General features: G+C 44.2%; 1 protein-coding gene and 1 non-coding gene across 2 annotated transcripts; one reads left to right on the top strand and one right to left on the bottom strand.

Annotated features, from left to right (window-relative positions):
- The first annotated feature begins 9806 nt into the window (after positions 1-9806).
- On the top strand, positions 9807-10967 carry LOC136529944 (RING-H2 finger protein ATL32-like). The gene has a single exon (XM_066522992.1). It carries the CDS (start codon positions 9949-9951, stop codon positions 10621-10623), a length of 675 nt encoding a protein of 224 aa, XP_066379089.1. The 5' UTR covers positions 9807-9948; the 3' UTR covers positions 10624-10967.
- A 9460-nt stretch (positions 10968-20427) lies between these two features.
- Positions 20428-20536, bottom strand: LOC136530045 (small nucleolar RNA R71). The gene has a single exon (XR_010777553.1). It is a non-coding gene; the product is annotated as a small nucleolar RNA R71 (small nucleolar RNA).
- Between the last annotated feature and the right edge of the window lie 2320 nt (positions 20537-22856).

Raw genomic sequence — 22856 nt, 5'->3', positions numbered from 1 at the left:
TATTTCGTTTACTTCAATTTTTCCGGAAATTAGAAATTTGAACTGCATATGGTACGAATAATGGAGTTTAATGATTCGAAAATTGATAGTCATGTTAGTGAGTGTTGAGATGTCGTGATATCATATGTGGAGGCTATGATAAAAATTTCAGAAGATTTTATGCACATTGTCATGTACGATGCTTACAAACTAGGACATCTCCACATCTGATATCACATGTAGAGATGTCCTGGTTTGTAAGCATCGTACGTAACAACGTGCACGAAATCTTCTAAAATTTTTATCATAGCCTCCACATATGATATCACGACATCTCAACAAGTTTCATGATTTTCGAACTTCGTTTGTTTTTTATAGAATTTATAAACACTTCACACGCAATTTCGCGGACATGTTTCGTGAACAAGATGTCCGAAATTTCGGGTCCGTTCCTGGATACGGCTTCTCACAACACTCACTAACATGACTATCAATTTTCGAATCATTAAACTCCATTATTCGTACCACGTGCAGTTCAAATTTCTAATTTCTAGAAAAATTCAAGTAAACGAAATAAAGTAACTAAATATAACAAAAAGCCACAAAAAATCCCCAAATTGTAACTAGGAGTTCCTGGTGCTTTAAAAAGGCTGCACAAAAAAATTGGAGGCCAAAAACAAAAAAAAAAACAAAAAAACTTTGCCGAGTGCCGTGGCATGGCACTCGGCAAAGGGTGTCTTTGCCGAGTGCCAGCCATCAGGCCCTCGGCAAAGAATGTTTTAATTTTTTTAAAAAAATTTCCTCTTTGCCGAGTGCATCCACAGGAGCACTCGGCAAGGAAATAATAAAAAAAAATTAAATCTTTGCCAAGTGCTGTCTCGGGGGCACTCGATAAAGTATTTTAAAAATAAAAAAAATTTCTTTGTCGAGCGCCAGATCTGAGATGCTCGGCAAAGAATTTTTTTAAAAAATTTTAATCTTTGCCGAGTGCCAGATCTGGGGCACTCGGCAAAGAAATTAAAAATAAAAAAAAAATTCTTTGCCGAGTGCCTCCCTGATCCGGCACTCGGCAAAGCCGCGGACTTAGTGGTTTTTGGCCGGCCGGGCAGTCACAGCCAGCCACCCCGCGCCCACGCCTGCCCGCCACCGCCTCCGCGCCGCGCACCGCGCCCACACCGGCCCGCTCGCCCGCGCCGCCCGGCCGCCCGGACACCGCGCTGCCCGCGCACCTGCGCGCCTGTGCGCCCGCGCCGCCCGGCCGCCTGCGCCGCTGTGCCCTCGCTGCCCACGTGTCCGGCCGCCCGCGTGCCGTGCCCTCGGCTGGCCCTACCCCCGGCTGGCCCTTCCCCCAGCTGCGCCGCCCGCTGCCCGCGCGCCCGGCCGCGCCGTGCCCCCGGCTGGCCCTTCCCCCGGTCGCGCCGCCCTAACCCTGACCAGCCCTGCGCCCTGGCCGCGCCTTTTTTCCGGCCGCGCCCTGCCCCCGACCGTGCCCCGTGGACCACCCGCCCCGACGCTATCCGTGCTCGACCCCGTCCCCGACTCCGCCCGATCCCGACGCCGCCCGCCCCTACCCCGTCGCCCGTCAGGTATGCCTTCTCACTTATTATTGTCGAGGTAGTGGTAGTTGTAGTAGTATTAGTTGTACTAGTGGTAGTATTAGTACAACTAGTGGTAGTATTAGTAGTAGAATTAGTGGTAGTAGTAGTAGAGTAGTGGTAGTAGTAGTAGTACAACTAATGGTAGTAGTTGTAGCAATAGTGGTAGTAGTAGAAGAACCAATGGTAGTAGTAGTAGCAATAGTGAAAGTAGTAGTACAAGTAGTGGTACTACTTGGATATATTCTTCTGCATGGATTGATATCCAAACTACATGGCTTCTGTTGAGCCATATGTGCTTGTCGGCCATCGTTCCGTTGTTTTTTGCTGGTTTTGGAAACCTCACCGTGCAGGGGAGGTTCTGCCGATTTTTTTTGTAAATGACAGTATTTTGTTCCATTTTTGTAGAGAAGAGCCCGTCAGAGTTGAGTCGGAGTTCTCGCCACCGTGTCGGTCTGCCTGCACTGCGTCGTCTTGCCACTGCACCGACCCGCCACGGCCCCACTAGCCTGACTCCGTCGCCACCCTAGGTATAACCCCTCTTTTCGTATCATTGTCGTAGATCGCGTAACCCAGTTAGGTGTCTCCCATTCGAAAGAGATACGGTTGGAGGTATGCAGATCTTTGCATATCTATGACCGTATCTATTTTGGATTGTCCACACTTTTTGGACAGCCCGTGGATGCGTAGATGGGTTAGTTTCCATGTTCTGCTCTAGTCCGAGATAGAGTTTCGGCATCACCTCCCTGTTATTCTCCAGATACACACTCTTCTTTGGCAGGATGTGTATCTGGAGAATAGCGGGGAGGTGCTACCAAAATTCTATCTCGGATAGGAGTAGAGCATGAAAACTAACCTCATCTACGCATCTGCGGGTGGGATTAGGACTTATCCACACCTATTAGACAGTAGGAACACCATGTAGATGCAATTGATGGTTACATTACTTGCCGATACATATATTAGAGGATCGATGACCGTCAGTGGATGTACACGGGCTGGAGAAGTCAGAGTGATTACACCACGGAATGGATGAACAAGACCGATGCTTTCTTGAACAGTGCATTTGGCAACACTGCTAAAGGACATTGCCTAGTTTTGTGTCCCTGCAGCAAATATGGAAATAGGAGAAGGGTAAACAAGGTGAAAATGGGTAAACATCTTGTGAAGAATGGATTTACGCCGGACTACACCCGGTGGGTCCACCATGGTGAAGCCCATCGTATGAGAGAGGAGGTGGTGAGACCACGGGTGGAGGCTTTTGATGCTGATGCTGGGGTAGCAGACATGTTAGATGACTTTCACCAAGGACAGTTCGATGAGGGACGTGAGAAGGAGGAGATGGAAGCAGCCGCACAGGCGTTCTACGATATAATGGACTCGGCACAGAAACCCCTTCACGATCGGTCAACGGTGTCTCAACTGGATGCCATTGGACGCTTAATGGGGTTGAAGTCCGAGTTAAACTTAAGTCGACCTGGCTTCAATAAGATGTTGGCCGTGATTGGCACCTTGTTTCCGGAGGGCCACATTCTGCCGAAGAGCATGTACGAGTCACAGAAACTCCTTCGAGCACTTAAGATGCCGTATGAGCAGATACATGCTTGTCCGAAAGGGTGCGTCCTATTTAGGAAAGAACACGAGCATGCAAAGTTCTGTCCAAAGTGTAAATCCTCCAGGTACCTGGAGGTAGACTCTGATGATGGCCAGAAGAGGCAACTTACGATCCCCATGAAAATCCTATGGTACCTTCCGTTCCTACCGAGGATCCAACGGCTATACATGACTGAGGAATCCGCGAAACAGATGACATGGCACAAAAATGGCAAACGGTACAATCCTGACAAGATGGTACATCCATCCGATGGTGAAGCTTGGATCCACTTTAATGACAAGCATCATGACAAAGCAGATGAGGCTCGTAATGTATGTGTCGTGTTGGCAACAGATGGGTTCAATCCTTATGGAATGATCGTTGCCCGATACACATGTTGGCCCGTCTTTGTTATCCCCCTTAATCTCTCCCAGTGTCTCCTTTCAACGACATAACGTATTCTTGTCGTTGATAATTCCTGGACACCTAGGGAGTAATATGGGTGTGTTCATGGAGCCCGTGTTTGATGAGTTGGTTCATGCTTGGGACAAAGGGGTATGGACATATGATCAAGCTACAAAGACAACCTTCAAAATGCACGTTTGGTACCACTACTCCCTGCATGACTTCCTGGCGTATGGGATATTCTGCGCCTGGTGTGTTCACGGGAAGTTCCCATGTCCAATATGCAAGAAAGGTGTGAGGTTTATTTGGTTGCAGAAGGGTGGCAAGTATTCGTCATTTGATAGACATCGTCAATTCCTACCTCTTGACCATCCATTCAGACAAGACATCAAGAACTTTATGAAAGGCGTCAAAGTGACAAACCCTGCACCGCAGATGATGAATGGTGTCGAGGTTCATGCTCAGATAGGTGCTCTCGTGCCCAATGAAGAAGGTGGTTTTGTGGGATATGGTGAGCAGCATATGTGGACTCATATCTCAGGCATGATGAGGCTCCCCTATTTTGACGACCTTCTTCTACCACATAACATTGATGTAATGCACACTGAAAAGAATGTCGCCGAGGCACTTTGGGCAACACTCATGAACACTAAAAAGTCTAAGGACAACCCAAAGGCTAGAGTAGACCTGGCAACGTTGTGCGATAGACCAAATCAAGAGATGCAACCTCCTAGTCATGGCAAGACCTAGAGAAGGCCTAAGGCCGATTTCGTCTTGAAAAAGGACCAAAGGAGGGAAGTACTTGAATGGATCAAGAAGCTAATGTTCCCTGATGGGTATGCAGCGAATCTAAAGAGGGGAGTTAACTTAGGCACTCTGTGAGTCAATGGGATGAAGAGTCATGACTACCACATATGGATTGAGCGGCTTCTTCTAGTGATGGTTTGAGGCTATATCCCAGAGCATGTCTGGCAAGTGCTGGTAGAGTTGAGCTACTTATTCCGCCAGCTTTGTGCCAAGGAGCTCTCTCAGACTGTCATTGATGACTTGGAAAAAGCGGCACCCGTGTTGCTCTGTAAGTTGGAGAAGATCTTTCCGCCCGCCTGCTTCTTGTCGATGCAGCATTTGATTGTGCACCTCCCGTATGAGGCACGGATGGGGGGGCCCATGCAGAACCATTTGTGCTATCCAATCGAGAGATGTCTGAAGACTCTTCGCAAAAAATGTAGAAATAAAGCCAGAATTGAGGCTTCCATTGTAGAGGCATACATTCTAGAGGAGGTGTCGAACTTCACAGAGAAATACTACACTGAGAAACTTCCTAACGTTCATAATCCACCCCCTCGTTACAATGCTGGCGAAAATGAATCGAACCTCAGCCTTTTTCAAGGGCAACTTAAAAGTGCAAGTGCATCGACCACTAAGCAATTGAAAAATGAAGAGTGGTGCAGTATCATGCTATATGTGTTGACCAACCTTGTCGAGGTGCAACCGTTCATTCGGTAAGTTCTAAATGAACTTGTTTCATTTCGCTGTATGTCCTTGTTTCGTCGTCCAACCCCCTTGTTTCTCGTTGGTACAGGGAATTTCTTCATCAATCCTGGCATGGATCAATGCAACCTATCCCGCAAGAAAATGATACCCTTCTTTCATGGGGTGCGGGACCAGGGAGCCCCAATTTCATTTGTTGGTTCAAACAGAAAGCCCAAACTGATGCGCCTATAAGTGATGAGTTAAGACAGGTTGCAAACGGTTGTGCCGTTAGGGTCAAGTCATTTACCGGTTATGACGTGAATGGATATCGTTTTCACACAGCAAGCTACGAGCAGAGTCGGCCCAATCGACAAACCACAAACAGCGGAGTTGTTACGTCCGGCACTGATGGACTCGACTATTATGGAAGAATTGAAGAAATCTACGAACTATCATTTTATGGTTCCAAACCTCTTACTCCTGTCATATTCAAATGCCATTGGTTTCATCCTGGTGTAACGAGACGGACCCCTAAGCTTGGGCTAGTCGAGATTCGATAGGATTCCATCTATCCAGGAAAAGATGTCTACATTGTGGCTCAACAGGCCGTCCAGGTTTATTATACGTCATACGCGTGCAAAGACGCCGAGTATCTTAAGTGTTGGTCTATTGTGCACAAGGTATCGCCACACGATAAACTACCTGTCCCAAACGATGAAGATTACAACTTCAACTCAAACACATATGATGGAGAGTTCTATCAAGAAGAGGGGCTACAAGGGAGGTTTGACATAGACTTAACCCAAGAGATAGGAATGGAAGTAGATAATGAAAGGGATGATGACGAGGACGCTGGAGACGAGGTGCGAAATCTGAAGGACATACAAATGCTTGAGCGATTACATTTCGGCAATGACAATGAAGACAACATTCCTCCTTCGGATAGTGTTGATGAGTTGGACAATGTTGATAGTGATGACGAGACCTATGATCTAGCTAATTTCAATCATGAAGATTATTTCTAATACATGTAATATTATGTTTTTTTGTAATTATGTTTTGTTCATTTTTGCATATATTTCTAATACATGTAATACTATGTTTTTTGTAATTATGTTTTGTTTATTTTTGCACCTATTTCTAATTATGTCTTGTTTTTCTTTTTTATTGCAGGTGATTGAACAAAGATGGTGGGCGACCGTCATAGGTCTGTGAACTCGATTTACCAAAGACCACGCCGGTCGCAGGAGGGGGCGGCAGAGGGATCGAACAGGAGGAGGAGGACCGCTAGCCGTAGGAGGGGGCCGTCTCCTCCCAAGCCACGTGAGGAGGACCGCTAGCCACAGGAGGAGGTGGCGCCCGTGGACGAGTCAGACGAGGAGTTGGTTTGGCAGACGGAGGAGGAGGAGGAGGAGGAGGAGGGGGGAGGCGGCAGGCACGGGTTTCGCTTCCTCCAACTCCTCTTCGAGTGTCTACTTGCGAGGTCCCGCGAGCCTCCCATAGGTTCTGCTTCCTCACCAACGCCCAGTGATTCGCCCCGAAGGACAAAAGTAAGTAACTGTATATGTTATCACCACTACTTCATTTGATATGATGAAAAAAACTAATAATTTTTCTTAATTACTTGTGCAGGAACTGGGTGGTTGTGTCGGGTGGTAGCGCACGGCTAGTCAACGGCATCCTAGGTCTTCTGTGCAGGCAGCACTTCCCCGGCATTGTCACGTACGCATCAAAGACGGAGCTGGCCTACTCGTTTGACCACTACGTCATCGCCTCCGATGCGGAGTACCCCAACAAGGCGGCGCGGGTGAAGGTAGAGTTTTGGGTAAGTCTCCCTTGCACAACATTGCTCAATACGTCGCATTCATTGGACTTTTCTTGAAATAATGAATGGATACATCGTTTTTGTATGCAGACTTATTACAGATGCGAGGAGGGATTTGAGGCCAGGGCGGAGCAGGCGACTACCAAAGCCTATAAAAAACTCGTCACCGACATGCATCACGAGGCGCGCATCTAGGCCATCGTAACCTACTACGGGTCGAAGCTTGGAGAGAGGAAAACCAAGAAAGACGCAAGAGAGATGCAGCTGACCCAGGAGCAGTACCTTGAGGAAAATGAAGAACATCAATATTGATTCGTTTTGAGATTAAGTTGGTTTAATTTGATCTTCTTATATGTCCAATACTTGATGACGTGTAGGTGATTCCCTGGTGGTGCCAAGCGTATCCCGAGTGCTGGGCGATGATGGTGGACAGGTGGTTCACGGAGGAGTACCTCAAGATGCATAGGGATGCGCAGGACCGTCGTTTACTGATGCAAGGTCTAGCACACCATCAAGGCAGCCGCAACCTCGCTGGATACAAACAAGCATGGGTACGCGAATTGATTTATCTATTGTCACGCTGAGTTCTGTCTGATTTCTAATCATCGTGCTATCTTTCTCGTAGTCGGCATCACATAGTGGCCAGGCTTGCTCAGACTTCCAAGCATGGTGTATGGCCCACAAGGACAAGGCGACATCCGACGTCTCCTTCAACCTGGAGGACCCGCCCGAGGCATACACAAACCCGAGCGTCCACTCCCGCATCAGTGAGTACACTGAGGTGGCGAGGTCGCTCCATGGGGCAGACCACGATCCGAGCACCCAGGACTTCGATGGAGAGGACGTCATGAGGGCGGGGCAAGGCAAGAAGCATGGGCGGTTCTGGCTTGGCGACGGCGTCATCAACACGGCCTCTACTCCCTCTCTCTCCCAGATCCGAGCACGGAGCACGAGCGAGAGCCCGGCCATTTGCACATAGCCGACCGCTGCATAGCATCGGGTCGACGCACTCGAGGTTATTCCTGTTTTACTCGTCATACATTGATCTTTACACACCTTAATTAGCTTTGCATTACTGAAACATTAGAGTGAAATATTGTAGGCCCGGCTGGAACAAGAAATGAAGGAACGTCAGGAGCTGGGGGCCTAGCTGGAGGCCGAGCGGGCCGAGCGGCAGGCCCAGGCGCAGAGGCTAATGGACATTACGGATTTCCTACGAGGGCTTGGGCAACGTATGGCTTGTCTCAGCCACTTGGGCTGTTGGTTCCACCTCCGCCTCCGCGTCCTGCAGCTGCAGCTACTCCTGTGAGTATCAAAGTTTTTAACTTTCGCTTGTGCTTTGCTTGTATGGCCTCTATCGTCCTAGATTAGCTATCAAAATAATCTTGTTTCACATGTAATCTTTTCTCCTTTGTGCAGTCTCTATCTAACGGTGGTTCGAATAATCTATCTCATGCACCTACGAATGATGCATCTGGGCCTTCACCACAGTCGCAGTGGCCGAGATGAGTGCATGTTGTATTTTTTACATTTGTTGTTCACTTGGTGATAGACTTGTGATATACTTGTGGACTTTGATGGACTTGTAAACTTATTTGGATGGACTTGAGCACTTATTATTATATATTGTGATGGATGTGATATGGGCGGATGGATGTGTGGATGGATGAGATATATATATGATGGATGAGATATATATGCGATGGATGAGATATATATGTGATGGATGAGATATATATGTGATATATGCTTGTATGAATGTATTTGTCACGATGGAATACAAAAATAAAATAAAATTTGCCGTTTTTGGTCACTTTGCCGAGTGTTGCACTCGACAAAGGACCCATTTGCCGAGCGCAATGGTCACAACACTCGGCAAAGCTGGCGAAATGGGCGACCAGAAAACAGATTTTCCAGCTTTGCCGAGTGTTGTGACTATAACACTCGGCAAAGAAATTAAAAAAAAATTAAACTTTGCCGAGTGCTTGGCGTGTTGGCACTCGGCAAAGAAAATTTTCAAAAAAAAAATAAAAGCTCTTTGCCGAGTGCCTTCCGGGTTGGCGCTCGGCAAAGAATTTTTTTTTAAAAAAATAAAAAATCTTTGCCGAGTGCCTAAAGGGGTGGCACTCGGCAAAGAAAATTTTCAAAAAAAAATAAAAGCTCTTTGCCGAGTGCCTTCCGAGCTGGCGCTCGGCAAAGATTTTTTTTTAAAAAAATAAAAAATCTTTGCCGAGTGCCTAGAGGGTTGGCACTCGGCAAAGAAAATTTTCAAAAAAAAATAAAAGCTCTTTGCCGAGTGCCTCATGGTTTGGCACTCGGCAAAGAATTTTTTTTTTAAAAAAATCTTTGCCGAGCGCCTCACGGGTTGGCACTCGGCAAAGAAATTTTTAAAAAAAATTAAAAAAATCTTTTGCCGAGTGCCTGCAGGGTTGACACTCGGCAAAGTGACCGTCAACGGGACCGGCGCCGTGACGGTCGCTTTTCTTTGCCGAGTGTCCGATAAAATACACTTGACAAAGAGTGCTTTGCCGATCAATTTTTTTGCCGTGTGTGCTTTGCCGAGTGCCGCACTCGGCAAAGGCTTTGCCGAGTGCAATCTAGAACCTGAATCCAGCAGTGACACTGCTACATTGTGCAGTTGTGCTGATGGTTACGAAGCTATCCAAAGTGATGTTTTGGGGTACTGAGGATCACAAACAAGATTCGTCACGACCGTTGAACGATACATGCCTTGGCCGTGCCAGTGAGGTGCACCGCATCTCGCCCGGGGCTACCTTGTCGAACGAACGAGCCACAAGAAAGGAAAGAGAGAAAGAAACGTTGCGTGCGGCTAGCTCCGTCTGAGTTGATCGTGCGAAAAGTGTGTCCTTCCGCTCGAAATAGCGTCTCCCTCTACCATTACAGACTTTGTCAAGAGATGAAGACCTAACAAAAACGTCTACTAGCTACAGTCTATAATACAGCACGTACCAGCACAGTTCCAGTTCCCATCCAAGGAGAGACTGAGTTCTGCTAGCTGCAAGATCACTCGGCACACTTCATAGCCATCGACTGGATCCTGCAGCGGCACTAGCTACATGCGCCGAGCAAGCATGCCGAGCGTGCACCGTTCGAGCCTGCTGGCGGCGGGCCGCACGGCGCCCGACGAAGCCGACATCCGCCTCTGCTCCCTGCTACTGGCCTCGTTCGTGTCGCTGATGCTCCTCTGCGGGGTGCTCTCCCTGCTCTACCGCGCCAGCGGCGACAGCGCCTTCCCCACCAAGATCTACGTCATCCTCGGCCCGACGGCGATCATGCTCGTGCTCATCTTCCTCGGCGGGCTTGTCTCGTGCGGGTTCCAGGCTCTGGCCGCCTCGGCGCCGCCTCAGGCTCCGGCGCCCGCACGCCTGGCGCGACGCCTTTGCGCGTGCGGGCTGTCCGACGCGGCGGGCGTCGCCACGCTGCCGTCGTTCCCGTTCCAGCCGGCGCCGGCCCAGCAGCCCGCGGCGGCGAGCGAGGGGGAGCGGCAGCCACCACGCGGGAGCGCCGTGCTGTGCGCGGTGTGCCTCGAGGACGTGCGGGCCGGCGAGATGGTGCGGCAGCTCCCCGCGTGCCGGCACCTCTTCCACGTGGACTGCGTCGACGTGTGGCTGCGCTCGCACCGGACCTGCCCGCTCTGCCGCTGCGAGCTCCCGCGGCGGAAGGCAACCGTACAGCAGACCGTGGCCGTCACGCCGGCCACGCCGGAAGTGGTGCCGTTGCCGCCTGTTTGAGTGTCGCTAACTTCCGCGCCACTTGTTCGGAATGGGCTGCTTGGCCTGTCAAGTTGTATACAACATTCTTCAATTCCTGAATTTCTTTGGGGGGAATCAATAAGACATGACGATGCGACGGGATTTGATTGATTTGAATCTACTGTATGGCAGTTTATTTGAATCACTAGAACTAGAAGGTGCCACGGCTATGTTGCAGAATCGAACTGTTTCTAGTCCGGCTTGACGTTTCCATTTTTAAATGAAGGTACGTTTGGTGTCTTCAATCAAGCATATATATGTTGCTATTTCCCAAGGAATGGAGGACCTACTGTAATTCTTTAAGTCAATCGTACGTTTTGTTTCGAGTTTCTGGAACCATATGGAATCAGAGGTTGTCACAAATATTTCTATGAACTTCCCTGTCATAATATTTTTGTATATGCCATAATATTTCCCTGGCGTGAGTTAGCAGTATGGAATAATTTGTTACCACACATTGCTAATATTACTTTGACACAAGAACATGGTGAATTTCAATGAAATCTACGTTCAAATGGAAATTTCTCGGTCAAATACCTCTGTATAACGCTAATCCAGTTAGATGTTCTCAATATTAACAAAGAATATGGAAATTAAAGGCCCCTTTAAAACTTGGGATCATCCTTTGGTACCAAAGAAGGGGAGTGATACTGATGAAAGATAATCTAGCTAAGCACAACTGGCAGGGTAGAGAGGATTGTTGCTTGTCACAAGAACGAGTGTTGTTTTGTTCATGCAGTCTGGGCTGTTGTGCAGGCAGCTACATGCCTTCCTTAAAGCAACTCCAATAGGTTGGCTAAAATTAGTAGCCAAATTCTGTTGTTTAGCAATTTTGTAAAATATAAAACTCCTTAAAAAAGAAGGGATCCATAACAGCCTTGCTATTTTACAAAGTTAGATAGCCAGCGCCCGTGGTTGGCTATGGGGGTGCTTGGTTCTTTAGTCGCTCCTAAAATTAATGTCACATCGAATGTTTAGATATTAATAAAGAGCATTAAATATAGATTAATTATAAAGAAATTATATAGATGGAGGTTAATTTGCGAGACAATTTTTTTAAGCTTAATTAATCTATCATTAGCACATGTTTACTGTAGCAACACGTTGTCAAATCATAGACTAATTAGGCTTAAAAGATTTGTCTCGCAAATTAGTCGCAAGTTGTGTAATTAGTTTCGTAATTAGTCTATATTTAATACTCCATGCATGTGTTCAAACATTCGATGTGACAGAAATTTTAGGCGCCCCTGTAGAAACCAAACACCCCCTATATATGGCCACCCAAAATTAAGGATAGCCAGCTTCCTATTTTACAAAGTCAGATAGCATATATGTTGGAACCTATTTTGTGCTACACAAATCGTAAAATAGCATCCACAACAAGAATAGCCAATTTGTTGGAGTTGCTCTTAACCTTGTACTGTATCCAACATGTACGGAAGTTGGTTATATCATTTAAGTAGGGACTTCAAGCCGTTATTCCTATTGGGAGCTACGGTCATTTGTTGGTCGCTTTGGTTATACATGAATGTCAAGGTCGTATACCCTGGGTACCTCAGGACAACAGATTGCAAAACAACTGAGGCAGCCCAACCGGCCAAGGCCCACCAGCCGCGGTCCGCCTTAGCCACTCTGGCACCAGGTCGTGCGGCACACGGCCCGCCTCAACCTCCTCTTCCTTCCACTACACAGCTCGCAGCCGCTTTGACCTCCCTTGGTCCTAACCGAACAGGAAGGACAGGGAGCAGTTAGGGCCATCGAGTGCATCAGCTCTGACTAAGACAGGTACGCTCAACAGGACAAAAAGGACGACAATCCCTTGGGATGCGGGATCCCGGGGTAGGATGCCATCCCTCTGACCGCCTCAGCGCGGACAAGACTACACCGCGAGGTAGCAACTATAGGTACAGCACTACACCGCCCAAGCATGACCTGACAAGACGGGCGTACGGATCCACCCACTACGGGATGGGTCTCATGACCTCGAGCCAATCCCCCAGGATCGGCTGAACTGGAGAAAGCCTCGACCCGACTTCTCGAGGTCGAGGTCAACACGGCCACGGTAGGGAGGGCTGACCATCAACCCGAGACGGTCGCTTGCCCCCGCATCGTGGCCACGACGATCTCCGGGCTTCACGGATCAAGGATGGAGGCTATGCCAAGCCCATGACGCATAGGGCAATTGGTGAACCACCACCATTCCCACAGTGCCGCCATGGAGCACCATTCCTTGCCGTGAGGAACAAGAACGCGGCAACTCCGCATGGACATATCAACAGGAGTGAGGATAAGATACAGGGGACCCACCAGCTAGGGCTCGACAAAAACTTCCTCCTCCCGTCGGGCTCTCGACCACTAAGGTCGGAGGAACCCATCTATCTCTGTTGTAACCTAGCCCCGAATCTATATAAGGGAGCCAGGCCTCCTTCTTCTAGGAGGATCGGAGCCCCCTACCTCTAGCTTTCTACCTGTAAAACCCTAACTTACAAACCTCCATTGTAAGCCCTCAAAGCACTTGAACCGAGGAACACGAACTCACTACCCTCTGAGACTGGACGTAGGCTTTCGTCCTGAACCAGTATAATTTCCTTATGTCTCGAGTGCTACCATTGTCTTCCTGGAACAGTGCGGCGCTAAAAATTTGCTCGTCGATCTTCGAAACACCGACAAGGAATGACATAATTTAAAAAAGAAAATGTGTTTCTTCTCTTTTCCAGGTTATCTTCTCAACTATCCATTGACTTCGTACCTGGGCTATACTCGGTTTTCCATGATTTGGTTGTGGTGGTTTGTCTACAATTAGCGCAGGTGGCCAAGAAATGTTTTTCCCCGGTACATGAATGGGTGGCGATCTAGTATGCTCATTGATTAATACTAGTGTGTCTATACTTTCTTTAAACTTTCTGTAGGATGTGTGCATTCTGATATGCAGAGGCCGAAAGTGCTTTCAAGATGATTGTATCAACTCGATGTAATGATCCTGAAACTTAATAAAAGCTTCATTTATGGAAAAAAATATGTTGGATAATTAACCATGGCCGAGGTCCTGGTCTACCAAATGTTATCACCTGATGACCACCGTGGACTAAGGGGCTGCTTGGTAGTGTCGTTGGCTTTGTCTTACTGAGGCGCCCGTCTGAGCGGGCAAACTAATTTGGCTCCCAGGAGAGCATATTTTTTGGTTCCTGGTATAGTGTCGTTGGCTTTGTCTTGCACATGTTAATTTGTATCAATGATTAAAATTACAGCATATTTTTTCTAGGAGCTATAGCAGAGCTATGACAAATAGTTTGTAAGAAAACCATGAAAAATATGAGTAATTCATTAAAGGACACATGGCAATAATCAAATATGATGAACACAAATATGTTTCTAAACGTTCATGAAGTCTAATCTTAATACGATATTATAGCAGGATTCATGAAGCTCAACTGTTCAATTTTCCAAAAGACCAACTTTGCAGCAAAAGTGACAAAATAGCAATAACCTAGCATGAGGTGAATAGCCTATAAAATTTTATTTAAAACTGTGATTTGTATCTAAATATCCACCTTGGCTGTAATAAAAAAATAAAAATATCTCCCAAATCAACATTTAAATACTAATATAAGCTATCATGAAAATAAATTTAATATCCATAAATTACGCTATATATATTTTTAAATATCACACTTGGAAGGATCTAAACGACTAGAGGGGGTGAATAGCCTATAAAAAAATCTTTACAAAAGGTAGAACACTAGAGCAGTATGGTTAGTAAAATAACAAGTCCCAACAGGCAATACTTGCACTAGCTCTATCTCATCTAAGCAAGCCCCTATAAAATTCTAGTAGCAATTGAATTCTACACTAATTCACTCCACCACACAAGAGCTACTAGCTAAACAAGACTACTCTAGCTAGCTAAACTAGTGAGCTACTAAACTAGCTACTCTACTATTAAAGCTACAACTAACTGTAAGATGGTCAATACCAAACTAGGCAAGAGTAGAACACAATGATTTATCTATGAGATTTAGTTGTTTGCCGACAACCTACGTCCTCGTTGTGGCGAGTCTTAATGTGTCGATTCACACACTAACTAGCTGCTCAAGCTAGACCCAGAACTTGAGTGCCACAAGAATTAAACACAAGAAGCAATCCAATTAGCAACGAGCATTCCACTAGAGTTGCTCTTCGTGATCACCCGTGGCGTTGAGCACAAGACCCCTTACAATCAACTTGATCATGCGCCAAACAATGATCACAAAGCCTTCAACGATCCTCTAAGCTCCAAGCCGACTAGGTGATGGCAATCACTAAGAGTAAAAAAAAAAAAAACCAAAGCCATCACACTCAACTAGTGCCATGAGATGCAAATCTATGATGTAAATGCACTAGGGGCTCTCCAATATCTACCTAAATGTGATCCCAAGTGATGCATGTGAGTGGAGCGTGTTACTCAGCTTTCAAGGGCGTGCACAAGGGTGGGGAGTGCCAAGAGATTGGCCAAGGTCGGCCACAAGGTCTATTTATAGCCCCACTCAAAGTTCCAACATTACTCTCTTCACACAACCTCCATGGATGCACCAGAGACCTCTGCTGAGCACCAGAGAGCCCCAATGGCTAAGAAAATAATAGTCATTAATCCTATCAGGGGGTGGCAGCTCCGGTGAAGCAATGGAGAGCACCGTTGCGTGCAATGCCCATGATCTCACTTGCAGGCTCTCTGTAAGGGACTCTGATGTGACCTCAGATGGCACACCAGAGAGATCCGGTGAACGTTAGCTTGGTTTGTGCATGTTTACATATTCTTTGGTAGAACAGTCCAGCGCCAACTCCGGTGGCCAGACCGGAAAACTCCCGTGAAGACATGTGAATTTTTCCTCGCTCAGCTGAGTCTACACTGGATGTCAATGTGCGACACATCCAGTGCACACCGAAAGTTAAGATGCTCACTCTAAAACTTTACTCAAGTCAGTGGACTAACCAAAAGCTCCACTGCCACACCAGACAGCTCCGATGAGCGCAAAAACAACACAGACTAGAGCTTCTCTCCCACTTCCCAAGCATACCCACTCTCCAATGTTTTACCAAACATTGAAGCATTGAGTTATTATTTTTTCAAAGTGTTTTAAAAATATTTTTGCTTGCTACTCGTCATGTCACTAGGTCTATTATATATGCATATAAATGAACACCTAGTGGCACTAGATAACCGCATTTGCTTTAGAGTTCTCTTCTTAATAGTATGACTATCTATCATAAATGCAACCACACACTCTATTTCATCTCGGCTGACAAAAGCAAAGCCCTAAACATATACCTTTGCCTTCGGGCTTTGCTCCTCACATCTTTTCCTCCAATGTTGAGCATATGATTAACTTATGGGCAACACCAGCAAAAGGTTAGTCAACTAGTTGTCACTCAACTACCAAAAACAAACATGAGGCTTTCAACACTAGTGTCCCCGTTAAGTTAAAAGTAAGCATAATATTGTGTTCCACCCAATAGACCAAGTACATTAGGATAAATATTTATAATAGCCTAACAAATATGAAAAAAATGTTCCTCTAACAAATAATATAACAATGACACTAAAAAAACATTAATTTATATCACTCCATGATATGCAAAAATTACGACGAGATTATCAATTTTATCGCATAACACCTTTAGCTACGGAGGATAGGTGATGAACATATTTTGTTGTGGGTGCATCGTAAATTGTGAAACATGCCATAATTTTTAGTTTCAATGACATAAATGCAACATCATAGAAGTTCATATCTCTTGTAGTGACTCCATCATAATAAAATTATAAGTTATTAAATTAAATAAGTAACTTTATACATTGGGACTGAATCATTTTAACGTATCAATATTGGTAATTTAGTTTTAAGCACACTTTGCTTTATAGAACAAAGCTACTACGTATATAATTCTATAATATAACAAATTCAACATGTTGATACAATTCAAACAAATACACATGACTTCTAGAGTTTCAACTTAACAAGTGGATAAAAAATGCAACAAGTAGATTAAAGAGTTAGAAAGTAAAATTATAGTTTCATGATGTCAGTGACAGATACAACAAAAGTTTATATTACTTAAGCTTATGTCTATCACACTAGGAAAAATATATAAGTCCAAGAAATTTTTAATAGAGGTCATTATGCAGATCGAGTACACATGCATGCATAAGAGATGAATATATATGTTATGTTTCATCAATCATGAAAAAAATTCCTTAATGAATGATGGCTCGTATACTAATGACACTAACAACGTTACATATGTTATAAAATATCTATGTAAGTTATTAAGTGTTTGCCTAAACGGTAGCTAGATGGTAAACGGTGGTGAGCTGTTTTGTTTAGGGGGTAAACGGAAATTAAACGGTTGTTCGTTTAAATGGTCAAAAAAGAGGAGAAAATGGTCCACCCTAATCGGAATAGATGTGAACAATATTAAACAGGATATACTATTAGAAATATCCACTTCTATGACGAAAATCTTAATGACGAATCAGAAATCGTTATAAAAATCGCTTCTTATGACGAATATTTTGGTTTCGCCATAGATCATCGGGACGATCCTTGAACCACCTTTTTTATGACGAAATCGGATATCGTCACAAAAAAACATCATAGAATAGCACAGGGTTTCGTCACAGATCACTCACGCGACTGTTCCTGCTCATCTATGACGAACTTATTTAGAACTCTGATGACCAGGGCTTCGTCGTTGAACTAATTACACATCTGTGATGAATAATATTCGATCTGTAACGAACGACACTTCATCATAAATCTCCACACGGTCCTTTCTCCATCTGACGTGTACATGTGAGACCTGCAGTTACTCATCCTTGACGTTGACAATTCGTCATAAAAGTCTTCGCTCGGTCCTTTTTTGTCGTAAAAGTATCTGCTCAGTCCGTTCTCCATCCGACATGTGGGACCCCTGTTGGACTTGACGGCTTGCGTGTCATGTGTACCTGTGAGACCGTTCTCCATCTCCATCCGACCTGTGGGACCCGATGGCTTGCGTATCACTTGTGGACCCTTCTCCATCTGACCTGTGGGACCGAACGGCTTGCATGTCACTTGTTGCCGCCGGGGTTTAATAAATTCAAACTAAAAAAACCATGAGATCTGGGAGTCAAACCTAAGACCCAAAGCAAGGAATAGACCATCTTCACCAGTGCGCTAGATGCCTGGTTGTGTTGACATGTCTTTGGACTCCTTATAGTAGTACATGTTCTCTGTGCGGAGAGGTTGACTTATATATTGGATATATCCCCTACAAGTGGAAACAAATCTGTCCTCGTTGGACTTGCAGTGACGGCAGCGGCAGCAGAAGATCTCCGATGTGCTACTATGGTGGCTCAGGCGGGTCTTCCCAATGGAGCGTTGTTCAAGGTAGTTAACAACCATTATAAACCATCAATATAACATGCATAAGAGCATAAATATAATCACCAATGAATGTTTAGGGGTTTAAACTAACAAATTCTATGAGTTTTGGTGAATCTATATTTTTTATAGGGTTTATTCAAAAAACCGTCAAGGTGGACCTATATGTTAGGTTTAATTACGCTTATCCGCAGCGAAACAGACACCAGAAGGTTGCAGAATACTCGAGAGGACTCCACACTGAAGCGGAGGTCGAGAGGCTACCAAGTGGGGCCGCTCAGCCCCATCTGTAAGTCACCTAGCCCCTAGGCCCACCTATCAGCCTCCGCGTTGCAATATCGGTTCTCCACCGCCTCCTAGATTGCATCTACGACGTCCTTTAAGTCGTTTGATCCAAGGGCTCACGTTGGAAGCTCCGGGCTATATATGCCAGCCCCTACCACCCCTAGGCATATGGCATAAGTCATTTGAGAAGTCAAAAACACTGATCATCCTTGGAGCACCACCATATTCTAGAGCATAGCTAGTTAGGCTAGGTCTAGAGGGAGGCAAGCAGGCTTCGCTTGGATTCCCGATCTTGTCAAGAGCGTGGTTTGGTTTAATCTTTATACCCCCTCTCTTTTGTTTCTTCATTACTTTTATATGCTAGTTACAATTGTTATGACTTCATCTTATTCATGTTCTTTGTTATAATGTGCATCGTCTACTTTGGTTATATGCTTAGTATAGCTAGTTTATCATTATACCCATGCATAAGTTTGTATAGCACTCGCTCCGCTGTGCATGGGGTGAGTGGTTGACATTGTGTAAGCATGGTTCTTATACATTGTTTACCTATGATTACACCCTATATTCTGGGTCATGTGGTAGATCGTCGATGTGACACTCCCGTTGAGCCCTTTGTAGTCCACTCCCTGACTAGGTGCAGGTAGGGTTCGGTTACAAAGGAAGGGCAAGCTCTATTCTTAATTTTCCTTAGTAATATCCCTTATGTGTAGATATGAGGATGATCTTAGCAATGACCACTAGGTATAATTGCACTAATCAATATATGCTTTGACTTGTAATTAAGAATAACTTAGGAATTATTCCTCTAATATTCTACCTGACCATGCTAATGCCATAGAAAGGAGTACTCTGAGTAATTTATCATTATTATTGATAAATACTTATCATATATATATCTTATCCTATGACTTACCCCTGTTATGAGTAGAATATTGGTTATGGTTTACTTCTGCATCAATAGTATAAGTTATCAATACATGTCCATGCTAGACCTTCCTTGTGGTAAAAATATAAATAACGATACCTGGAATACTCTCGGGTAAAGTAGTACAATGGTATATTATCTATGCGCTTACAGATCCTTTTCATTCATATATTTATATATTCTTTCTAGTCGCATAAAATGATAAATAACTACTTAGTATCATTCTAGTGGTAATGCTGAGTAGTACCAACAAGCATCTCTAGCATCAACATGAGGGATTACAGCCTAGTAAAGTAATGTTAGGAGATATAGGTTTATAATAGGTGGCTACTTAAAACAAGTGACACGTTAATAAATACCAACAAGCATTTTTAGCGTCGTTGCCGGGGACAGATTTAAAACTCTATTCTTAGTAGTGACGCTAAGAAAAGTCGACCAGCATTTTTAGTGCCATTGCTAGGGACAGATTTAAAACTCTATTCTTAGTAGCGACGCTAAGAAATGTCAACAAGCATTTTTGGCACTGTTGCCGGAGATGGTAGATAGGAAAAGAAAGTATTGACAAGCTTATACTTATTGATGTGATCAAGGAAACCATTTACCCCTGCTCAAGCAGGATTACCCTTGTTTTGCCTACTTGTGTATCTTATGCAGGGTAATGTATGACCGATTTTGACCATCCGACAAACTACGTTAAGGATCCAGAAGTTTTAATCAAGAGTACTAGAGCTAAACTTAAGAAAGTTTTGGTTTTAAAGTCGGAAGACAACCATATAAGATGAAGCTTAATACCTGAATTTGAAACCATGGCTAACAAGACTCTCCATGAATTCTCTGCTCCAACTATGGCAAACATCTATACTGGACTGATAGTCAATGTTGGAGACAATGGATTTGAGCTCAAGCCAGCCCTCATCAACATGGTGCAAGCAAACCAATTTTGTGGGAAGGCACATGAAGATGCGAGTGCACATCTCCAACACTTTATGTAGATCTGTAGCACTTTCACCATCAAAGGAGTAACCCAAGATGCCATATTATTTCACTTGTTTCCATTCTCCCTCTTGGGGAAGGCCAAGCAATGGTTCTACGCCAACAAGGATAGAAATGATACATGGGATAACTGCTCCACTGCTTTTCTAGCAAAGTTCTTTCCCACAGGCAAGACCAATGCTCTACGTGGGAGAATTTCAAGCTTTCAGCAACAACATGATGAATCTATCCTTGAGGCACGGGAATGCTTTTAAAATTACATAGCGGAATGTCCTCATCATGGGATGCAAAATTGGCTACTCATGTAGACCTTCTACCATAGGTTGACCAACAGTACCCGTGAGACTATGGATGCTGCTACTGGAGGTGCATTCCTTTCACTCACCATACCAGCTGCAACAACTCTTGTGGAGAAGATGGCCTCCAATCAACATTGGAATGAAGAATGTGTACAAACCTACAAGAGGGGTGGAGGTATGCATCAACTCAAGGAGGTAGACATGCTATCTACCAAGATGGACCTACTAATGAAGAAGCTTTAAGATTGAGCCAATAAGAAGCAAGAAGTCATGCATATTCATGATTCTCGCATGACATATGAAGTATGTGGAAACACTGGGCATTCAGGGAACAACTGCCCTAAGACCCATGAGGAAGTGAACTTTGTCAATAACAATAACTACTTTCGTCTTCAGCAGAATCAAGGATCAAACAACGGAAAGACAACTCCAATCTTTGGGTGAAGACTCCAAATCCATAGGGACAACTGACTGGTTGATCATAGGCCTAATTCCTTCAAACTAGCAATCTAGTACCCATCCGGGATTTTCATCCAAATATTTGAAAAATAAAGCAAGTGTAAGTACATATCATACTCAACAAATATAACATGGGGTTCATGAGGCTTAAAAGGCTGACACTGGTTTAACTGCGATTAGCTTTTAATTATCACAACTTTAGCATAGGAGTAGTAACAAGTTTATCACAAGCCCATAAACACATGACTAGCATAAATAATTAACCATTAGTGAGTATCTTCATCATCCATATCATTAGTGTCTATCATCTCTTCCGTAAATGTTCTAAGGCCGCTCATGACCGTGAGCACGGCTGATATACCAGTTTTATACTCTGCAGAGGTTGTACACTTTCACTATGAGTCGTGATTTACCCTTTCACCCGAGGTCATGAGCCTCTTGACCCACTACCAAGGAAGGTCGGCTGTGTTCACTATGAAGCCTTTCAAAGGTTCATCTAACAAGTTAGGGCCACTAAGGTTTCCCCATCAATAAGCATGAACCCCCTCCAAGGAGTGATTAACAAAATACAAAGAAACCAAAGTGCACGCTCTTGGTAGGCCGAGATCATACAAACTGAAGCCCCTCTTGTGCCATAAGGGTAACCTCTAACAAGTTAGAAAAGGTCCTCATACTGAGCTAAAGCCAGAGCCATATAGCCTTCACAGCTATACTATAAGTCCTGGATGATCACTTACGGATAAGTCCTTAGGGAGAGGAATCTAGAGCATTTAGAAAGTAGCTAAACACTCTAGCCCCCTATTTCCATGTTGCTAAAAAGCATCTTTTAGTGTTTATTGCATATACCATTAGTCAAGTTACAAGACCATGGTTTTTGTTGAGCACTAGCATCATACTACCCAATGCAGTACCCCATAGGTGACAAGGCACGAGGTAACAAAGTACTAGGAAATCCTTAGTGGTAATCAAGGTAGACACATGCAGTATGAATTAAATGATTAAAGGTGTATAGGACAACAAGGAATATCCTATGCTATACTTGCCTTAAACACCGATCCTTCAGTAAGCTTTAATCTTTAATGTCATTCTTCTTCTTTTTCTTGTTCACCACGTATATCTCACCGACTGGACATAATCATAAAGCACCACACAAGCATCCATACAATCATACATGAAGCAAACAATAGATCTAAATTAGAACAATACACCAAACATAAAATCAATATGAAAAGTTTGTAAAACGAATCTACGTCTTGCTACAAACACAATGTCGCAAAAAGCACTCTAATCGGGGCTGCGGTGAAAAAGATATATCTACCGAAAGATTTGTTTTATACATGAAAAAGAAAAACACTCTAAAATTATATATATAAGATATTTTACAAATAATATAAATTGAATTATGTCAATTTTAGATTTGGATTATAAAACTAAAGTAAAACAAATCATATTTTATTTATAAAGTCCATTTGCATAATTATTAATCAGGATATGATTTAAACCATAAAAATTCAGAAATAGTAATATAGTAAACAATGTTACTAACGCGTAGATCTCGTCTCTATGAATCTAACGTAACTTGAATGGGCTAAAACGGAGTTGAAACGTAGAAGATATGAATTAAACAAGATTTCCTTTAATAAAATAATATATTAAATCTAACATTGAATTATAAAAGTTGAAAACATATCTAACAGTAGTATGAACATATAGATTATGAAATTACGAACCTAACACAAGTTGAAGATGTCAAATCGGAGTTAAAACAGAGAAGTTATGGCCAAAACAAAATCAGTGGCAAATCTGTAAATAGCTGAAAATGTATTTTGGATCTAAACCGAAGAAACT

This window comes from Miscanthus floridulus, chromosome 19 (assembly GCF_019320115.1).
Source record: "Miscanthus floridulus cultivar M001 chromosome 19, ASM1932011v1, whole genome shotgun sequence".
NCBI lineage: Eukaryota > Viridiplantae > Streptophyta > Magnoliopsida > Poales > Poaceae > Miscanthus > Miscanthus floridulus.
The sequence above is the reverse complement of the archived record's forward strand: the minus strand, read 5'-3'. Positions and strand labels throughout refer to the sequence as shown.